Genomic DNA, 22,306 nt, shown 5'->3' with positions numbered 1-22,306 from the left:
CGCTTGCATCCAACGGGTGTCGAACTCCTGCAGTGGTCGCATCCGCAGTCTGCACAGGCGCACGAGGTAGATGCAGGAGGACATCATGCCGAGCAGAGACTTGACTGACCTCACCTTGGCCACGTCCATGGCCGACAGCCGCTGCACCTTGCCCAGGATGGCCTTTGTCCGACGGCGAGGCCAATCGCGCCACTGTCGAGCCTGGCTCCCAGGAAAAGGGCGAATTGCGACAGTAACAAGTAGGATTTTGCAAAGTTGATCGAGAATTCCAGCTCCGTGAGTAGCCGGACGGTCTTCTCCGTGGGGTCGACGGCGAGTTCTCTTGACTCTGTCCCGGATGAGCCAGTCGTCCAAATATGGGTAGACGTGGATCCCCTGCTGTTAGGGAGAATTCTCATTCTATGGCTAATTTCGATCACCTAGTGAGTCCCCCAGCAGCTTTGATGGATTTCTGGAGTTTATTTTTTCCACTTGGTAAGCGTGTGCCTCTTTTTCCCACTCTTACATGCGTTTTGTCATGTGCATTTCTACTTGTATGATTTTGGACTCTAGAGCACACCACTCCATGAGCCCAACTTGTGTGCGTTACGCAGCACCTTTCAGTGCAGTAACACAGGGTTGGCTTTAAGACTTCCCAATGACTCCTTTTCCTGGGGCGGACTACTGTCCCCAGGAAACAGGTAAATTTGCCATTAACTTTACATAGTCAAATAACCACAGATCCAGTACACCCCATTTTACATGGAATATTGGAAAGGGTTAATCCTTAGCCCCTTTTATCTGTCCCTCCTAGAGCATTGTTTTGCTCTTTTAACATTTAGACTTGGCTGGTGGCAGTGGTATGTACCTTAACCTTTCTACTGCGATTATACTATATAAACGTGGTATTGTTTTAGGCTATTAGCCTCGAACATAAACCCTTTGACCAAATACTTTTTCTTTTGGCCCTGGTCGGGTTTATTGGCCATTTCTTTTTTTTAAAGTCCTTCTTGTGTTTCACTTTGTGCGGCAAACCAGGTTTGCCTTCTTTGTTCACCGTCTTTTGGCGGGCTTCTGCAGAGAAGCCCCCCTCATGGCGCCTGAGTGTCTAGGTGTGCTGAATGTGAGGGAGGGGTGTAGTCACCCCCTGCACAGGGTATCCTAGGAAACCCATGTCGCTCTTTGCCATGATTGGCTGAGGTGGTTGTCCGGCCTGGACCACCCCCCCCTGCTGCATGATTGACAGCCAGGCTGTGTGAATGGGGGATTTTCGCATAAAAGGCAGGACTCTTGGGCTGGAATACATAGTCGCCACTGGAACTACAAGGAACCGAAGAAAACCGGAGAAGACGACGGCTGCTGCAACTACCCCATCCCGGTGAAGCCCTGCTGCAGTCCTGAGCTATCTACCCTTCAACGACCAGAGAAGATCCAGTCCGGAGTCTTCTTCCCTTGAGCCTGGTGGGGTCAACCACCATCAACCAGCTCATCTTCCACAGCCAGAGGATCCTCTTTGTGGTCGAAATCGCTGCACGCTGCTGTAGTGGTCCGGATAGCCATCTGAAGAGCCTCTCCCGTTTTAAAGGAGCGCACCTTTTATTCACGGTCGCTGCTGCTGGCTTCATCCTTGTGTGGTGCAGACCCCTCCAGACGTCCTTCTCGTCTCTACGACCGAAGCACCAGGAACCATGGGTCTGCAGGAAACTACCAGGAACAACTGCCGTGGCACCAGCTTCTTTGAATAAAGTACTGTGTTCTGCTTCGAGGAACTAGGGTGAATCCCTTTTCTCCTCATCCACGGCTTGCACTTGTCTTCTTATTTTCGCTTCCTCTGTTGACAATATCCAAGTACTCCTGGCAACGTTGAATCTTGAACTGTCAGACTGTGTGATCCTCAACAGGAACCCGGTTCCACTTGACACTGGCTCCGGCCTATTGACTTTTGTATTTCTGTCAGCGAGTGTTCTCTGATTCTGTCTGCCTTGACAAAAGTATTGCCTATGATTTTTGCCCCCACCTCTCTGGTTAGCCTAGATGCTAAGTGTGTTTTTGTCCCGGTAACATTTCTTCTGCGCGTCGGTGTATGGTCCACTTCGCATAGGCCTTCCGCTGCAGAGCTTTACCCAAGCATGTTAAGGGAAGGCCTCCATGTAATGTTGCTCACAGGACCAGTCTTCCTCCCAGCATGATACAGTACTCCGATCCCGGTGCGGCCCGGGTTCCAGTGCAGCATGCGGCCCTACCGGGTTGCTGCAGCTTCCCTCCAGTAACAACCCGGCGGGTGCTCTCCCTCGTCGGAACGGCTGCCCTTCACAGCCGCCGCGGCTGGTACACTCTCTGGGTTTCCGGCCTATGTTGCCTGATGGCCAGACTGCCAAGCACAGGTTGTACTGTGCCACCCAATCCGCTGCAGGAGGCAGCTTGTGATTTCCTATCTGGATGTCCATCACGCGGTCCTGCAGGCTGGTATCAAAAATGGCGGTCCGTGCCTGGCAACCGCTACATACGCATTTTTTTAATATGACCGAACTGTCAAAAAGTGATCGCATATGTATTCCCGGTAACGTCTTGTTTCACAACACCGGTCCGCCAAAACAAAGGTACTTACCTTGAGTTATTCTGTGCCAAGAGAATTGGTTGTTTGTAGTGTATTTTACGTGTGGTTTTTGAATTTATAGAAGTGTTGTGTTTTACAGATGGTTTAAAATAAATCTACTTATATTCTTTACCTGAAAACTCGAGTCAGTGTTTGCTTGAGCCACAGTAATTGTGGTCCCTTTGTGTAATCTCTGCTACTGCTCATATACTCTTGAGATAAGCCTGGCTGCTCCGCTACTGCTACCACTTTAACATAGTACAGGCTTGTACCAAAGGTGAACTTGTATTACCACTTGTAGTCTTAATTGTGTGTAGTGGTCCCTAAGGGCACTGCACAGGATTCTGCCTAACACCTGCAGGCGCAGCCGCGCCGCCGCTAGGCATTTGGTGAACACCCTGGGCGCCGACTTCAGTCCGAAGGGAAGGGCCTTGAACTGATAGTGCCGCCCTTGGACCACAAAACACAGGAACTTTCGATGTCCTTTCAGGATGGGGATGTGAAAGTAGGCATCCTCCAAGTCCAGTGACGATAGGATGTCGCCTTCTTCCAGCTGTCCCAACACGTGTTGGAGAGTGACCATCTGGAACTTCTGGGACATGATGTACTTGTTTAGACGACAAAGGTATAGGATGGGTCGCCATCCGCCGGTCTTTCCTTACGAGGAAGTAGCGCGAGTATACTCGAGCCCCAAAGCCTCTTTGGGACGAGTTCGATGGCTCTCTTTTTTAGCATCGCTCTTACCTCCAGTAGCAGTTGTGGGACGTGGTTTTCCTTCCTGGCCACAGGTGGAATACGGGGACACTTCCTTAGAAATTCCAGTGTGTGCCCGCGGGCCAGGGCATCCAGCACCCAACAGTCGGTGGAGATGGACTCCCACACGCTGACAAAGTTCGCCAGCCAGCCTCCCACCGGTCCCCCTGTCTTGCCGCGTCCTCTTTAGGCCTCCTGCGACGAGGAACGGGCCGCTTGGTGGTACGACGAGGAGCCGCCGCCGAATCTTTTGGAGGCACCTTGCTTGCCTCTGGCGTTCTGAAAGGGCGGCCGTCTGTTGAACACCCAAAGCCTGCGCCGTCTCAGTGTCCCCCTTGATTGCTTGCAGCGACTCGTTCACCGCCTTGCCGAACAGGTTGTTCCTGTCAAAGGGCATGTCCAGAACCCTGGTCTTGCCTTGAGCCAGCCACGTCAACGAAGGCAAACGCCGTTGTTAGGCAGAAACCTGTGCAGTTCCCTCAGGGACCACTGCAAAAGATTTAAGACTACAGGTGTTGGCAGTAAACCCACTTGGTAGCAGTCTGTACCACACAGATTCACTGTGGTAGCTGTGGCTGAGCAGTCAGACTTCCCTCAAGAAGAGTTAGACAGTATACAGAGGATACACAATAGATACAGAGGCACAGTAGTACAAGCAAACACTGAACAGAGCTAGGTGTAAAAGTATAAACTTATTTATTAAAGGCACACTCATAAATTACACTTAGCACAGAAAAAGGTAAGAAAGTCAAAACACAGTTACTATCACTCATATGTACATCCCTAATCATTTGTTGGACAATTCTAAGTTAACACCACTTATTTCCAACCAGAGGTGAGCGCTTAACGTTAGATGGTACTCCAACAAGTTATTAAAAAAGGGAGGGAAAAGGCAGAAATAAAGAGAGCAGTAAGGTAAAACACTTTTCACATAAGGTTAGAAAAGGCAGTCAATTGTGGAACAAGGATAATTAGTTCGGGGCCCGCTTTAGAGGGAGCCAGGCGAAAATATGCCCAAGATCACACAAAGTCACAAGTCTTTGCAGGTGAGTAGAAAAGGGTTTACTACGTTTCCGAAAAGTTTAGTTAGGGTGTCCCAGGCCTACCCAGGTTCGAGAGCCGAGGGCTAAATCTACCCCGTACAATCGGTGGCAAGGGAGGCCGGGCGGAACACAGTACCTTTAAAAGTGGAAAGGATCCTCCAGCGGTGGTAGTCGTTCCTGGTAGTGGGTGCAAGTCGCGGCGTCGTCCAGAGGAAGAGGTGATCTCGACGTGGAGGAAAGCTGAAGGTCGTTGCACTACCAGGGATGAGGCCAGCCGTGGAGTTTTCCGCACACAAAGGATTTTACCCCTCTTTCGCGGTTGAGGTAAAAAGTGGTATCCCGGTTGCCGGGGTGCTTGGCACAGGCAAGGCGGCCACGAGATGCTTCGGGACGGCGAAAAGAAGGCAGCAACTGGTTGTCCCCACCAGTTAAGGGAAGAAGACTCTCCGGCGGGAGATCTCCTCTGTCGTCGGGAAAAGTGGTGAGATGGTTCCGCAGGGCTCCACCGGTGGTGTCTTGGCAAGTCTGCTCGGCTTCTCCCTCTTCGTCTTAGGTCCTGTGGCGACTTCTGAAGAACCAGTCCCAAAAACCCTGCTTTTATGCAGCAAACCCCCATTCGTACAGCCTAGCTGTCAATCAAACATGCTAAGTGGTGAGCGGGGTGGCTCACCACTTGGGCCAATCACACTAGAGTGCGACATGAGTTGGCAAGGCAACTCAGTCCAGGGTGCCTAAACCCCCTCCCATACCCCCTGTGGTACCCAGACAGAATGGCACCACTGTGGAGGGCTTCTGTGCAGAAGCCCGCCAAAAGTGGAACAAAGGCTCGACTTGGGTTCAGGGTTACTGAAGTGAACCTAGACGCCATTTTGGCGGCGAGTTCTGGCAAAAAATCCCAACCGGTGAATTTATATTAAATAAATAAACCGCCGGTATCTTTAACATTGCACCAAAAAGTGGTGCATCAAAAACAATGGGAAATCCCATTGGGAAATATTCCGGTGGAATATTTCCGTGGTATCCACTGCCACCAGCCAGAACTCGGCGAGGGGGGACGGGACAGTACCCCCTCGACAACAGCCCCAGGGGAAATCTAATTGCCCCTACCAGTACTTCCACAGTAAGATGGTTTGTACTGGTTAAGTTCCGAAATTAAGACTAGTAAAGTCAATGGTGACTTTACAGACCCAGGGAGACAGTAGTCAGTCCCAGGGTGTGGAGTCTATGTTTGGGGGTCTCTATGACACCCCTGTGTTACTGCACTGAGGGTGCTGTGTAACACACATTCAAAAACCAATGATGGCCTATGGGGAAAATTACCCCCTAGCCCATAAGCACATAGCAAGTCACAGAAAACACTCTCAAGTCATGTCCAAGAGTGAGGGTAAAAGAGTCTCACTCTTGGCAGGAGAAAAAAATAAACCCCAAAAATCCAGCAAAGCTGCTGGGGGACTCACTAGGTTAGGAAATTCAGCCTAAACAGAGAATTCTCCCTAACATCCGTTGCCCATCTGGCGAAAACCGGTGTCAGCGATGTCCGTGGCCACCGTGATGGCGTGGTCCGACACCACCTCACCCTCCTGTATGATCTCTAGGGCCTCACCCCTCTTGTCGTCCGGGAGAAAGTCCAACAGGGGAGCCATCTTAAACCAGAGCTCCCTGTCGTAGCATGCCACAATCGTGAGGGAGTTTAGCCGCCTTAATCGTCGTCGCCGCCGAGATGACGCGTCGTCCCATCACGTCCAGTTTCTTTCCCTCTCCGTCCAGCGGGGGAAGTCGAGGTTGAAGCCATCGCCCCCGCCGCCTTCTTCTTGGCTGCCGTTGAGACGACCGAACCCTAAGGCACATGGAGGCGGAATCCGGGACCCGGTACTTCTTCTCGTACCAGTCCCTCTTAGCAGGAGCCGTGGACGGGTTCTTCAGGAGCATGAGCCCTTCGTCCCAGATGTCATCCAGCAGTGGAATTGAGAGGACCATCTTCCTCTTGGCTTCACGCCGTTGGTAGAGGAAGCCTTCCTGCTTCTGTTCTTCGGGGCAGAGCAGGAAGAGCTCAGATGCCCTGGCGATCATGGCGTGGAAGGAGCCAATTTCGTCGGAAAGGGAAGCCCAAGGGGGTGGTGATGGAAGGTCCATTCCGTCGTCACCACCGTTGTCGTCTGTCGTCGCCATCTCCGTTCCCGTATCCTCCCTTGGCCCGGGGGAAGGAGATGAGGGCTGAGAAGGCCGTGCAGGCTGGAAAGTAGGGGGTGGATGTATTCTCCTCCGCTTGTTTGGTGGACTCTCCGACGGTCGAGGATCTGCTGGATCGTCGGTTGGGGGTAAGGGCAACCTTGTCCTTATCTCCATACACAAAGCCTGAATCGCCATCAAGATTGCCTCCGAGTTGTCTTGTCGCGTCGGTTGCAACGGTTGGGGAGCAGGTTTCGTCCCTTCCACGCTGCGCGGTTCCTCGTAGGCACCGCCGTCGCTTGCTTAGTCCGCCTCGTTGGGCTCTCTCTGGTGGGACCGGACCTCCTTGAACTTCTTGTCCAGGATCTTTGCGACGCCAGCCAGTTCCGCCTCGGAGGTGGAATCTGTGTCCGTAATGGCCACCGTGCCACCCCCTCTTCTTCCGCCCAGGGTTTCACAGGGGTCTTATCGATGGGCTGAAAAGGGGATTCCCTCTGCGGTGGCAGGGAAACTCTAGGCCCAGAGGTCGCCTCCACTGGGGTCGCCTCCGTAGGCTTCGCCAGAGCCGCCACGACACCTTCGATAGAGGCCTTAACCGGATTAATCAGGGCCTTCGGGACCTTGGACGCGCCAGAAGCCTTGGGGGGGTGGCGGGGGGGGGCTTGCCGCCTCGCTCCCACTCGGTTTTCTCCGTCAAGATCGACCGGGACTTCTCCGAAGCTTACCCGGGTTCTCAGATTTTCTTTTCCCCCAAGCTAGAGCGTTGGCTCGTGGTTGATGGCGTCGGTGATAAAGCGCCCTGCCTGACAGAGGAGCCAGCCCGATCAGCGCTCCCGGTGCCCGCGTACTCGCAGTGCTTTGCCTTTTGTTGGGCCCCCGTCACCAGGGCGCCCTCAAAAGGTCTTAGAAGACCACTCTGACGACTTCTTCTTACCCGGTGCTGGGCTCTTCCCCTCCAGCCAGTTGGTGAGGCGGTTACGACGGTCCCTCATCGTACGCTCCGACATATTCTTGCAAAACGCACAGTCCTTCTCCACGTGCGTTTTGTCTTCGTGAAGGCAGTAGAGGCATCGGGGATGCTCATCCTCCTTGAAGACATTTTGTAGTCCACATCCAGGGCAGCTCCTGAAGAGCTTGGGTCCAGGCGTTGCGTTTCCTTTTTCATTGGCCCATGTCCACGCGGAGTAGGCCTCGAAGATCTTCCGGAATCCTCAGAGAAGTGAAACTCAACAAAAACTTCACCCTTGAGAGGCGTAGAAAATTCCAAAACGGGACTCGTTGATCGGAAGTAGAAACGTTGGCGCTTGAGACTCCATTGACCGAAAAAATAAGATTAAACTCTTTGAAAAAAATAAATAAATTCACGAAACGCAGTAAAAGCTCGAGAGCAATAGCACGAGGACTCTCAACACTTAAACGTGCGGTAAAAATCGGAAGATGGCTGCCAGAGGAGGGGCTTAGGTAGTGGGCAGTCATTGGCTGGGGGCAGTATGACCCAGAGACCAGTGACTCGTTACTATTATAAAGACAGTTCCGAAACGAAACTGATGGTTTCTTTACAGAGGATTCCCAGCCTGACGACGGAATATTCATGAGCATGTGAATCCATGCCAGACCCATGCTGGAGAAACAGGCTACTTGGATGTGTAACCTTATCCCATACTTCCTCTTCTTTGTACATATGTCACACAAGTGCTTTGAAGCAGCCCCCTTCCAAGTTAACGCATTAAAACACTCAAATATTAATTTTCCCTGCAAAGATTTTGAGAAGACGAATGTGATGCTCAGCATCTCCTACTTTGGCATTGCTGTCATTACCCTATAAGTGGAGAGCAACATTGCAGTATCATATACTTTGCCTACAAAGGATAATGGGTATGGCCTATGCCTGGAATTACTCGTCCATAGTATCAGGGCACTGGAGATTCAGACAGGAGAATACTTTTCACACAATCTGCATCATTTCCAAGTGTTCAGAGTTCCCTTGGGCATAGATCTTCACACATTATATGGTAACTCGGTGCTATGCAAAGACTGTTTCAATGAGCACTTGTGTATTCCTACGCAATGATATAAGGGTGGGGAAAGTTGCAAACAATCTTGTATGCTCTGCAAAAGGATTGTATATATGCAGAGTTATTACATTCTTACAAAAATCACATAATATGTTGAGGCATCTTGCTTGCAAAGTATTGTTGTTCTGCAAATTTCCCATTGGATGTTTACTGCTACAATCCCTGCTCCATCAACTAGTATTGGAGGCTAGTAAAGGGGCCAGGGAAGGGTATTGGTGGAACAGCACAGGTCATCTCTCCTTGCGTGTGATGAACCAAGCAGCACATTTTAAAAACTAAGGCATACGTGTTGGCAGTATACTGAAGGAAATGTGTTGCTTGTTTGCCAAAGAATAGGAAATTCTAGTAGCCTTCCAGATGGTTCGATGTGATATTCCCACATCTGAAAGACCGAACACAAAAATTACTGGTTTTTTCTGGACCTTTGTGTTGGCTTTAAAATGCCAAAATATCACATACTGCCCCTGAAACTTGATCCAAGCCCCACCACCACCCTTTCCCGCTGAATACCCCATTTCACTACCCACCACCCCCTTCCCAGCAGAACATACACTCCCCACACATACAGACACATTCACCTGACACTCCTGCAACGGCTCCTCTGGGTCTCGCCATGCATGTCAGCCCCTGCACGCACATGTGTGGCAGGGGCATGACAGATTTAGAAAGACTGCTCTGTGAGGTCACAGAGCAGTCTTTCTAAATCGATCTTTTTTTCCTCTGTAAAGTGAAAATAATGTTTTCACTTAACACAGTCTAGACAACAGCACCCTCTTTCTTTCCATGCTCAGCTGCTGAGGGCTTTTCAATATAACCATGTGTTCTGTGTGTATCGTCTATAGCATCTCCCTGCAGCTTATTTAACTGATAAAGAATTACAGAAGAGGGATCCATAGTTACAGAAGAAGGCACTCAATCAGTTGTATCGCTGATGAATTGATGCTATTAACTTAAAAAGAATATATGTGTGATTTTCTTCAACGGGACTCTTTAATAAACCTCAGTAAGGCTCTTGTTTACATTTGATCTAGGCTGTGGTGCTGAAGTGTGGGCAAAACTAATGACGATTATATGCGCTCTGTAATTTCACTCCCAATGTCAGGGGTAGAAGCAGGGCTCTAATCAGATTTTTCTCCCTACCTGGAGTCAAATGATTTTTCAGGGAGTAAAAAGGTAATCGGCTTTGCCAATAGGCATACTTTCTGAGTATTAAAAGATGTTCTTTCCCCTTAAAATTCCTCTTGTAATCGGGCTTTAATATTATTAGAGTTCCTTCTGGTCACTAATTTAATAACATATCAGTGGAGCTTTGTGGGTTGAAACAATATGTGTAGTATCTTGGGTGGCAGGGACTATCAAGTAGTAAGCAGGAACCACTCCAGAGCCAGATATGTACAAAATGTAAGCTTGCTTTATTGTCCCAGTTACAGGGAGGAAGGTGAGTAAGGAGAGCAGGTAACAAGCTTCTACTACCTCTGGCTCTACATCTCTTTCCCCACCAACCATCATCCCTGGATCATATATGCCACCTAGGTTCTAGACCCCTCACCACACTCCAACCTACACACCTACACGCCCACACCCACTACTACTAATAATTAGAGGGAACATTGGTGTCCACCTGCACGCCAGAGTTGGCAAAGTGCGCCGAGAATGACAGTACGTCGTCCAGTGAACAAGCCAGCAGGCTGCTATCCTTGGAGTGGGCCCAGTGGCTGAACCTGGTCCATTTACTTTTATGCTGGGCTCTGGTAGCCTTGCTCCTAGCCCCTTATATTATTTCCACATTGGCCTGGGATAGGCTGAGATGGCTGAGCGTCACCTGCTCAGGAACCATGTTGTGAAGGCCAGCTTCTGAGGGGTGGGGTGGATGACCCTGCCCCCCCTGTTGTGTCAGAAGATGTGCTGGGCCCGTCGGGAGGTGTATTGGCGGGACCTCCGAGAGGCTGAGCAGCTCCAAGAACCATGGCCTGGCTGGCCACCACAGAGCTATCAGAATGACGTTGAGCTGGTGAGACTCCTTGAACTTGCAACACTCTCTGAATCAGTGGAGTGGGTGGGAAGGCGTAGGCCGACATGCCGTTCCACTGGATCCATAAGGCGTCAGCCAGGGAGCCTAGGCCCTGCCCCGAGGCGAACTGGGGGCACTTCCTGTTGTGCCTGGTGGCAAAGAGATCCACCCGGGAGAGGCCCCATCTGTGGAAGATCTCCTGTACAACGAGGTTGTTCAGCTGGCACTCTTAGTTTTTCCGCTCCCAACCTGCTGAGCCTGTCCGCTTCCAGGTTGGATTCCCCCGGGAGGTGGACTGCCGTGAGGAAAATCTTGTTCTCCAAGGCCCATTCCCACATGTTGATCGCCAGTCTGCAAAGGGCAGGGGACCTGGACCCCCCCCTTGCTTGTTGATATAGTACATACTGGTCGAGTTGTCTGTCTGGATGAGGACAACCCTTCCCTTGAGACGTGGGAGGAAGGCTCTGCGCTCTAACCAGATGACGTTCAGTTCCAGCCAATTGATGTGGTGATCTTGTTCCTGATGGTCCACATTCTGTGGACCGAGAGATCCGCCAGGGTGGCTCCCCAGCCTTCGAGGGAGGAGTCTCTGGTAATCTTCACCTGTGGAACGGGGGGCCTGAAGGGCTTGCACATCCGCAGGTTGCAGTACTCGGACCACCATGTGAGGTCCAGGTGGAGAGAAGTGGGTATCTTGATGATTTCGGCCTGCAACCCTCTCTCCTGGTTCCATGACGTTGAGAAGTGGAGCGGAATCCTTCTCATCCCGAGTCTTGTGTGGGGGATGGCCAGCAGTACTGCTGTGAAAAGGGCCAGTAGATGCTAGTACCACAACGCCAAAGTAGCGCTTCGGCTGCGAAAGTGGAACGTGGCCCTCTTGATGGCCGAGATCTTGTCCTCCGAGGTGAAGACCCTCTGAGCATGTGTCCCAGTTGAGGCCCAGGAAGGTCAAAGACTGCGTGGGTTGTAGCTGAGACTTCCTGAGATTGAGCAAAAATCCCAGGTCGTGTAGCGTGTTCATCAGTGCCTGGGAGGCGTGGTGAACTGCTTCTTGAGATGTAGCCCTGATTAGCCAGTCGTCTAGGCAGGGGTATCTATGGAGGCCCTGAGCCTGGAGGAGGGCTGCCACTGCATTCATGAGTCTGGTAAAGAACCTGGGGGCCGAGTTGAGGCCAAAATGGAGGACCTTGTACTGAAAATGGCGGCCCATGATCCTGAACCAGAGGAAAGAACGAAACGGAACGTGCAGATATGCGTCCTTCAGATCCAGGGAGCACATCCAGTCTCCCCTGCATAATATCTCCGTAATAAAAGCTGGCATCACCATCTTGAACCTCTGGAGAGGTAAGGAGAGGTTGATGGTGAAAGGTCCAGTATAACGCAGGCCAGCCTGGTTCTTTTTCTGAATGGCCAAGATCCTGGAGTTGAAGCCCGATCCTCGCTGGGAGGCTAGGACTTCCTCCACGGCCTGGCTCAGGACGAGCAACCAAATCTCTGCCAAAAGAGTTGCTGTCCCAACTTGCGGAAGAGGAGGTGATGAGCGGGGGAGAGGCAGGAATAGGTAGACGGTACCCCGAGGAGACTACTGACAGGATCCAGGGGTCCACAAAGTTCTGTCGCCAAAAGTGGGCATGAAGAGCAAGCCTGCCCCCCCCCACTGGCGACACAAGGACCTGAGTGGGTCTGTCATGACTTTTTACCCTCGGAGGCAGAGCAACCCTTATCCGAGTGTTGCGGAGACTGGGAGTACGCTTTGGGCATGGTCTTTGTCTGAATGGATAAATACTTAGCCGTCTGAGAGCCATTCTTCTTGTTCAGCTCTTCGTCTGTGCTAGAGTGAAAGGTCACTGCCCTCGAAGGGCAGGTCTAGAATACGTTCCTGGACATCCGGGTTGAACTGGTTTGCCCAAAGCCAGGCCATCCTTCTCATGTCCGTGGCAATGCAGATGGCACGTCCAGAGGTATCAATGTGTGCTAGCGTGGACTCCATGATAGCCTGAGCCACGAGCTTGGCTTCGGCTAGCCAAGCCTTGAAGCGTGATTGGCTGTGGGAGAGAAGTTCCGGGAGGAAGTCAGCAATTTCCCGCCATAATCTCGGGTTAGCGGCTGCCAGCATGGCGTCTGCGTTGGCCTGTCGCAGGTGCAAGGAAGCATTGGAATACAGCTCATTACCGTATGCCTCTAAGGTCTTCTCCTCCTTGCCTAAAAGCGCTGTTGATGACGAAGACTAGGACAACTGAGGCTTGGAGTATAGTAATGCCGCAGCGATCAACGAGGAGTGTGGCTGAGGATGGGTTGAGTGCAAGAGTGTATCCCCCTCCACCTGCCTGTACTTGGCGTCCAGGCGGCGGTTGAATGGTTGGACGGAGTGGGTTTGAGCAACCCTTCTTGGCGAGGGAGACTACATCGGTTTGCAGTGGAATTCCCGTTCTGGGAGAAGGGTGCCTCGTGAGGACTTCAGCAAGGACGCCCTCTGACGGCTGTTCTACCTGGGGCTGGGGGAGGCCTAGGTATTCTGCCAGGTACGAGATACCTTCGTGGAAGGCCCTGGCTGAGGAGGAGGATCATCCCAACATGCCATCATCAGTATCCTGAGGGTCTGGGGGATCTTGAGGAGTAGTAGTAGTAGTAGTAGTAGTAGTAGTAGTAGTATCCAGAGGCAGGAGCACAGGGACTGGAGCCGGAGGAGGTAGCTGCGCCGGGGCCAAAGGTTTCGGTGTCTGTGGTGCTGCTAGCATAGCAGGAAGCACTTCCCTGACTGACTGCGTCCTTGATGATAGCCCCCATATCAGGAGACTTCAGGAGGCCGAGGAACCTCTCAAAGATACGGTCCTCGCTGGCCAAAGAGGAGGAGGTGGAGGAGACTGACGGGGTAGCCAGAGGCAGCTGAGGCTGCTGCCGACCCTGTACATACGGTAAAACAACCTTGCACATAAGAAGGGTAGGCCGTAGGCCACATACCTGGTTGATGCCAGTCCCACCTCGATACTCGATCTTCGCCGAAGTCCTGCAGAGGCATCTAACGGGTGTCCTTTTCTTGCACGTCAGCCATCTTGCTGAGCTGCCTACCACATGGCTGCAACGTGTTGCCTGGCTCGTTGGTGTGAGCCTTTGCCAAGTCTCTTATGTGAGCGGTGTGGGACTTGCCCCGCTCCTCGAGCCCGTGCCCGGTAGGTGTATCCACCTTGACCAGGGGGTCGTTAGAGCTGCATTGAGGCGCCTCCTCAGACGTGCTGCCGGAAACAGGGCATAGCCCCTCGGCCATGATGCTGGTACAAGGGCGGAGCCCCTCGGTGCAAGCCCGGTAATAGAGCCTCGCCGCCCGTCAACCTTGGCACCGGGAGGATCCGAGGACCCCTCAGCCCGAAGGCTGGTAGCTGTAGCAGCCCGGTGTAGGAGAGTCCCTGGGAAGGAGTCTCTCATGCGAAGTGCGGATGAAAATATAGGCCCTAGCTCAGGCCTGGATCGATGCTTCACGAAACTCTTGAGATCCTCAGAAGGAGACCGTTGGAAGAGCTCCCTCCACCTGGCTAGTGTATGGGAGCGAGGGGCCCCCAGGCCCCGTCACGTCATACGCTCCTCAGTACAAGGCTTGGACCACATGCCTCTGGTAGTGGGATTGCCCCTTGCCCTTATGTAAAGTTAACCACGGTTGACTGCTACATAGATGGGACTACTGAGCAGGACACTGGGCATCCATCTTTTGTGCCCCCTTTCAACTCCATCTTGGGTAAACAGGCCTCACTGCGATAGTACAGCAATGCTCAGCTCCCCTTCCACCGCAGCAGCCAAGGACAGACACACACACACACACACACACACACACACACACACACACACAGCTGGCCCCCACCCTTGTACTCCCCCTGCGAAGGAAAGCTCTGCGCTCCCATTCTCACGCAGAAGCCGGAGAAAGTTGAAACAACCAACATGATAGTTTTCTCCCTCGGAGATCACTGCTAGCATGAGAACCAGCATGTGAACCAGGATGAGCTAAGCACTTTCTGCTCGATTCTTCCCCATAAACGTGCAAGCCACCCACCCCCATTTAGAACAATTTATTGCCATCTTGACCCTGCGCACCCTGTAAGGTATTTCTTTCAAGTGCCAGACCCTCGCCTGTGCTGCGAAACCCACCCAACACACCCAATACTAACCTTAAACATTTTACTACAATATATCTTTTTACTTATACTAATAAGTCTGAAGTTTAGGAGCTATGTGAAACACAGTTTGATTCTTTTACATGCACAATAAGGTCAAGGCCTCCAATTAAAACCACGAATGACCCAATTGTACTGACAATTATTATATGTAACTTGTGTAGAAATATGAAAAGTAGCATAAACTGTTTTAGGTGATTTGTTATTTAGTGTTTTTCGAATGCAACATATTAGCTTAGGTAGTGACTGGACCCCTGACCTGCGTGGAGCACAAGATATTTGATGTCCGTCATCTCGTCAGCCACTCAGCCAACCAGAAGGAAGAGATGCCACCCCCACCTACAGCACCACACCGCCTGGCCAATCGGGTCCATTTAGCATTTTTTGTTAGAGTCAATTTAATTGATATATATATATATATATACACAAGCAATGATGTAAATGTTGGTAGGGGTTTTTTGGGTTATTTCCTAGCTGGAGAAATAAACCATCCTTTGAACTCTTGCAGCCGGGTCTCGGTGCCTTCTTCCCCGAAAGGGGTTGGGTTGGTTATTTTATTTTCTCTCACACGTAGTAAGCCGGGAAAGGCACCTACACTAGTCTGTTCTTCTACGCTTTCGAGGACAGCGAGCCGCATGCCAAACAGGCTTGACAACCGTGGTCTGGGCCAAGGCAACGTAGACAGAGGGCGTGGGGGTCTGAAGTTGGGAAGGGCCCATTGCAGGATGGACACCTGCTGAACTCTGTAGAAATCCACATATGCCGGGGAGGAGCTGTGGCGCCCGAGGACAGAGTACCTATTGAAATAAGGCAAAGAAGAAATGGAGGAAGAATCTGCGCGTGGAATTACATGGTCGAAGCCAAACCCAGAGCGCTGGTGAATTCAACCCATTCCCGTTGACGCGGAAAAGGGGACTGAGGTGTGGTGCCGGAGGGTGGAGTCATGGCGGCGCATGCTCCCAGGACCGCGCCTCTAGATTTAGAGTGGAAGAAGATTTTTCTGGCGAAAAAGGTTCTGTCTCCCGTCCCTCGCGAGGGACGCCCCATGCAGTATGGAGGAAAGGGGACGGGACGCAAGAGTAAGGGAGGATAGTCAATGGAGAAACAGTTGGAGAAGAAAGGTGAAACGGAGAGCGACATAGGTGATGCAGAGGAGGAAGAAGAGAAAGAAGTGGGGGGCGAGTAGGGAGTAAGAGGGGTGGAAAGGAGTGGTTCGGGGGTGGGGAAAGCAGAGGCGGTGGAGCAGGACAGACAGCAGGACAAGGTAACACAATGCAGTCACTGGGCGAGACGGAAACAGGAATTTGCAACCAGGTGAACACAGTTATTGCCACAAGGCAATGCTAGATTTTGAAAAATTGTAAGATATACATATTAAGAACACAGAAGACGGGAAGGGTACTCTGAAAGACTTGATTTATTTTTAAAGCGATAAAGGACTTGATGAATTCAAAGTCACATCACATGACATGATTGGGAGGGATTATTTTCTTCTCATTTTGTAAAAAGGTTTGCAATAAACTAATATGCAAAATAAAAAAATATATACACACACACAAATCACTTTAAATACCTACAGACATTAACGGTAGAACATAAGGAACACTAGATAATACACTTCAAAGGGCCCTTTCACTGTTGTGTTTGTTCGCAGTGACATTTGTAGCAACGTTAGAAAGGGAAAAGCCAAGGTCATCGTATTATCAATAATTGTGCACTCATGTGGTTTTCAACAGGTTATATGGTAATGCATCTACTCTGCAAACACATAGAAAAGTCACTTAAAGGGAGGAAAATAAATTGTTTTTTCGCCTGGCAAGTCTTTTAAGTCCAAAAACTCAACCCTAGCTAAAGGCAGTTCGGAGAGGGCTTGAAGACTTGGCAAACAGCGAATAGTAAAGAGTTCCTGCAGATTTCTTGTAATGTCTAAAGTAGCAGCAAGTTAGCAACTAACATAGGCGACCGAAAAACAGACTCCAGTAGGGGACGCAAGAGGGGGTTGCCCTAGACACCTATGTGCACTCCAACGCTCTGGAGCGACTTCTTGGAACCGGACAAGCAATACCTTTTCCCCACAGTACCTTGAGTTTGAAGAAAGTGTTTGTGTTGGCTACTCCACAATATGGCAGCTCTGGACCCGACCTCCACATTCCTTGGTCAGGTGACGAAGGGCAGGACCATGGACGGTGTCTCTCAGCAGCAGTCTCGAGGGAGGACCTGTAGCACGGCTTTCAGTAACTTCTTGGTACACACTGCAGTTCTGGCGTCTTCAGCAGCACCAACAAAGGACACGGATCGCCCTGTCAATCTTCTTCGCTTCCTGCAGTCCCACACTCTGGTGAGGGGGTCTGGGCGAGTTGGAGCGATCTCTGGAGTGTCCTTACGAGCTCAGCACAGAGCTGGACGAATAAGGCCTTGCCATGGACCTCGGGAGATGACTCATTTCAAAGTTTGTCTTTGGGACTGGTTCTTCCCACCAGCCAAAGAACGGCATCAGGACCGCAGTGGTCGCTTCACGGACTTGCAAAGGGTCTGCAGGCGTCTCCGATAGCCTTATTCTTTGGTTACTTTTCCTTGGGTTTCCAGTGGTCTAATTGCTTTAGACTACAGAAGCCTCATCTTTTACACAGTTCCAGCACACACTCCTCTGCAATCTCAGCATTTTACCGAAAGGGGCGTTTGGCTGTACAATCAGGACAGCCAGGCCGCCCCCCCCTGTGGGAGCTGGTCCTATCGAGGCAGACAAAGGAAAGGGGGGGGGGGGTGGTGGAAGACTCCTCCACCACTTCCTGCCTGCCCAGACACTCTGAAGCCTAGGCAGAGATATCTACTACACACACACACACACAGCCAACAACCTTTTCCAAGAGATTACGTATCTCATAGGGATAAAAACAGACTTTGCACAGTGTACCGGCTGCAGTCGAGCAGGATTGATGTATGGCTCCACGGCATACTTAAAGAACGCTTAGCAGAGCTAACCTATTCTCTGTGCCAAAACTGGCTTTCTTGCCTACCCCTCGCAACTAACCCAGTGCAGATCATTTGACTCTGCATGAAACTAACAGGGAGCAGGATGCTTGTGCCTGTCCCTCTAGCACTTTCAATTTCGGATGCTAACCCCAGCTCAGAGATCCTCAGACGAAATTAATACCTACGTAACAGAAATGACAACCGTCCTCAAATACATCTCCCGCCAGGTACAGTGAACCACATGTCGGCCAACCAATGTTGAAGAGCACACAAGTGCATACCGGGAGGACGTTCCGCAACCATAGCTTCTCTATCCTGGAGACAGAATTTGTCTACAACATTGCAAGGAAGTGGAAAGAACCAAGGTTTTGTGGTCCATTTGATGTGGTCTACGCAACACAAACGGCAGTGACGATAAAGGAAAGACAGGTTTGGATCCATCTAACAGACATCGGCAGAGACAACAGCACCACAACCGAAAGACAACAGAGAAGCGTTACCTGATGGGAAGTATAACCCAGTTATCTTTGACTCTGCACTGCTATAAGACTCTATAGAAGGCCCATAAACAAAGGAGATGGGCTGAACACTACTAGTGATAGTGGGAGAAAAACAAAAACGTATGCAAATATAATAGGGGTTGGATTGTTCTGTTTTTTCCGTCATCTGTCTTCTCTTCCTTGTCTGGTTTCTAATGCATAGGTGTAGTAGGGGTACTCGGCTGATCGTGGAGGGGAGACATGCACCAAAAGAAGTATATCTATTATTGATGAATTCTATAGTGCTATTGGAGAGGGAGGAGACCTTGCGTCTGAAAATGTATGAGACAAGGAGATGAAGAGGGTGGGTTGAGGAAGCACCAATGGCACATGCTATGTGTGCTTACTAATACCACACTTTGCGGGAACAGACAGTAGAAGAGGGGGCTGTCTGATGCATATGTCCCTGTGCAAAAAAAAGGGGGCTGCTCCAGGGGCACACTGTAGAAGTGCAATAGATAGATGAGGGGGGAGGAGGTGTAAGCAGACAGCGATATTCCACTAGAAAGCATGGCCCAGGGAAAGGATGCCAAGCCCATATTAGAATATAACAACGAAGGAGCACAAGGGGAAAAACAGGTGGTCATGGCCCACAACAGAATAATACGCAAGAATTGAACAGGTCATGACATACCATGGTCCGACACCAGGCTCTTAATGCAAATACAGGGTTCGGTGTACCACAATGGGCGAGGGATGGTCCAGTGCCCTGCTGAAGTGCTGGTGTGGTTCGAAGAGAAAATGGTAAAGAAAATAGCGTTGTAATAAAACAGCGTGGATTCTTGCCCAGTGAGTGCTCTTTTTTGGATTACAATTTATACGTTAGGATCGGAGGACCCCTGGTACAAGCTCATGGGCAATGTAGTCCAGGCCTCAGTTATTGAGCTGCAGTGTTGTACTCACCACACATTGCCTTTACCACCAGACACTCACTAATCAGTTCCATAGGCCTAGCCAAGGACCAGGGGTGAATGTCAGTGTTTTGGCCATGGCCCACATACTGTTCTTATTTGGCAACAAAGGGGGAAAAGGGTTCTGAGGGAAGTGATGGGGTAAAGGACTCTGGGGAGCAGGGTGGTAATGGGAGCATGACAAATTGAACGCAGGATAGCACAGGGGCAACGCGCTGGTCTTGGAAGCAAGACCACGCAGAGCAACCTAAGTTTGAATCCTGGATCAGTGCTTATAAACCGAACTCGGGTATGGTATTAGGTGAGTTATAAAAAAAAACAATTAAATAAATAAAATGAATAAATTGCATCTCCTCATGTTGCGTTGACTTGTATAGTGGAACTGCTCCCCTAGTGTTCGATGCCTTAGTCTCAAATCAGTTTAACCACCTGGCACAAAATCACAAGTGACCAGTCAAAAGCAAACAACATTTATTCCATGGTAAGATACCAAAGAGCCTTTATCAAGTTTGCTCATTTGCAAGACAGCCATATCAGTAAATTCTCCTACACCACACAGCTATTACTGCCAACATGCACTCAAATTACAGTCATTCTTTCACCTGACTAAAACAGCCTCTTCATCCCCTTCTGTTCTTCAACCTCTCATTCCATTACTTTTGTCGCTACTTGCGGATGTTTATATCATCTATTTTGAGAATCTTTGCTTTAAGTGTCTGAACTGCTGCAGGCAAATAACATTTATGTTTTGAACACCTTTTACATACATTGGTAGAGCTAATGTGATCGTTTTATTTATTCCTGGGTTGTGCCGGCTATATGTGAGAACTCAAGGGCAGTTGTTTTAAGACTACCCTTGAGTACCAAGATCACAGAACTGAAAGATTGACTTACCTGGAACAGTCCATGGTGATGAACCACACCGTCCTGATTGGGAAGAAGTGAAAGAAGAGAATATTCTGTGTGCAACAACATCTTTCCCTGGCGTTCCTCTTGTGTTTCTATGCCTTTGTCATTTCGTTCTTCCAATGTCAAGATCTTACAAAGGAACCAGAAACACATTACACTATGATTTAAAATATCTTTTTAAGTCTAATTAAAACATTTAAAAATAGAAACTTTCACAAACAATAAAATTCTAAAAAAAAAAAATAATTCAAATAGGGCCTCGTCAATAAATGCAATTAAAAGAACCTGCATTATTCACATGAGCAAGTTATAAGTCATAGTACGTTGAATGGATCCAAATGTCATCCATTTTTTAGAACCACCCGTTCCAGACAGATCGTGTTTTAAAGACTAGCTGGCTTAAAAGCCATCAAGTTCAAAATATAAATGAGACCGATCTAACTTCTGAGAATATTTCTTTCCCTTCTATATATAGTATTTTAAAATATTTTTTAGCCAACAGTAAACCAGAGTAACAATTTTGGTTATAAGTATCCCCTGCCTGGTACTGGGAACCACTGGTGCACTGATCGCGGGCCGGGTTCCAAACAGAGCCAGTGGATGTTGGGCCTGCGGGAGGCTTTCCTGGCCATTTTGTACTGGTCCCAGACACATGGCAGGTAACAGACTGATTGCCTTTCCAAAGGACAGAAGCAGTCCTCTAGTAGTCCCTGTCCACCAAACTACACATCGAAGTAGGCAACCCTACACACCCAATATCTGATAAAGACCCTAAGAACAATTTGCATACTGGTGGGGAGGGCTCACCTCCCAATGAGATGGAGTTTAAACCCTTCTTTATTCGCCCCCAAATCATCAACACAGCAAAGTTTTTCTCTTCACCTGGCAAAGGTAATACGTACAATGCTATTGTTACCAGCGTGCCCAGCATGTCAAAGAAACTAATTGAAAGTCTGACACCAGTGACAAACACAGCGGTACTGCAGAAGCATGGTTTCATGCCCACTGCCTGTTCAACATACACAGGAAAACAGCATTTCAACTTCCCACTCGCAGTAGGTCACCAATAAATGTCTGATGTGCCTCTCCGTTGTCGCTTTAGAGACGCTGGCCTCGGATCTACAGTATTGTTCCTTCACGACACTGACAGACTGACTGCGCGGTCTAGCCTATTTCAACATTGCGTCCGCCTCCTTTGGCTGCCACCGCACAGTAAAATGGGATTCTGTGCTCTGGGTCGCTGCGTCTCAATCAGGTACCCCTTCCTGTGTATGAATGCTCCTTTTCCTTAGTTTCCTCTTTCCTTGAAGTACCCCCCTTTCTCTCCTTGCCACTCTCCTACCAGACTTATTTCCATCATTTTCTGTACATTCACTCTCCTGCTCTGCCACCACGTTATTCTTGGACTCTTGCCAGTCGCTCTTCACTGAGCTGCTCCTGCTCTACAATCACCTCACTGGTCGGCTCATCCTTAATCCGGCCTGCTCAGCTACTTCAGTGCCAAACGAGTCCTTCTACTACCGGATCAGCAACAGACTTCTGGAGCACCACTACGAGGGTTTTTTCCAGGGAAACCTTTTTCCCTCGTTTGAGCCTTGCAGCCAGTACTTTCCTTGTTCCCCAGTTTTGGAAGACAGGGAAAAGGGATTGCTGAGCTCAGTTCCTTACACACGTGCCATGTTTTCACCGCTGCTACCAGACGGCAAGTGCCTGAAATCTCCCAATAAAGCTAAAAGTACAGAACGCTTTCCAAGCATGTGTCCGCCTAGAATTCACATGCTGAAAACACGACAGACCTCAGCTCCATGCAAACAACCTCAGGAAGGGCCAGAAGGACAAATATGGAATCCCAGATGGCAGATAAAGGTTTAGCAGAAACCTCAATTGTTGGTGCGCACAATTTGAATCGTTGTAAAAAAATGACCACTTATATCCATATTAATTATAGGTAAGTTGAATAGCTAACCCACATCCTATTAATGTTGGCCAGTGAACCAGGATCTGGCATACATCAATGAGTCACTTCAAGCAAATCATAATTACCAGCTTTTGACCACATATTTTCTCTGATGCCTCCAATGCCCTGACCATATGTATTATAAAATATCGCTAATGCTAACATTTACCCTCTGGTGCACGTGCAAATGTTCGCAATACATCGGCTTCATCTAGGCGAAAGAAACCC

General features: G+C 49.8%; 1 protein-coding gene across 8 annotated transcripts in view; it reads right to left on the bottom strand.

The window, feature by feature from the left end:
• The window catches only part of STK40 (serine/threonine kinase 40), an 856,346-nt gene that overhangs the window by 357,398 nt on the left and 476,642 nt on the right, over positions 1 to 22,306 (bottom strand). For all 8 annotated transcript variants that reach the window (XM_069622689.1, XM_069622690.1, XM_069622691.1 and 5 more), the window contains one exon: positions 20,107 to 20,250. In XM_069622689.1, coding sequence (XP_069478790.1) covers positions 20,107 to 20,250 — 144 coding nt within the window. The remainder of the gene's footprint in view (positions 1 to 20,106; positions 20,251 to 22,306) is intronic.

Source organism: Ambystoma mexicanum, chromosome 11, assembly GCF_040938575.1.
Source record: "Ambystoma mexicanum isolate Mex_15411 chromosome 11, UKY_AmexF1_1, whole genome shotgun sequence".
NCBI lineage: Eukaryota > Metazoa > Chordata > Amphibia > Caudata > Ambystomatidae > Ambystoma > Ambystoma mexicanum.
This window is presented reverse-complemented; position numbering and strand designations above follow the sequence as displayed.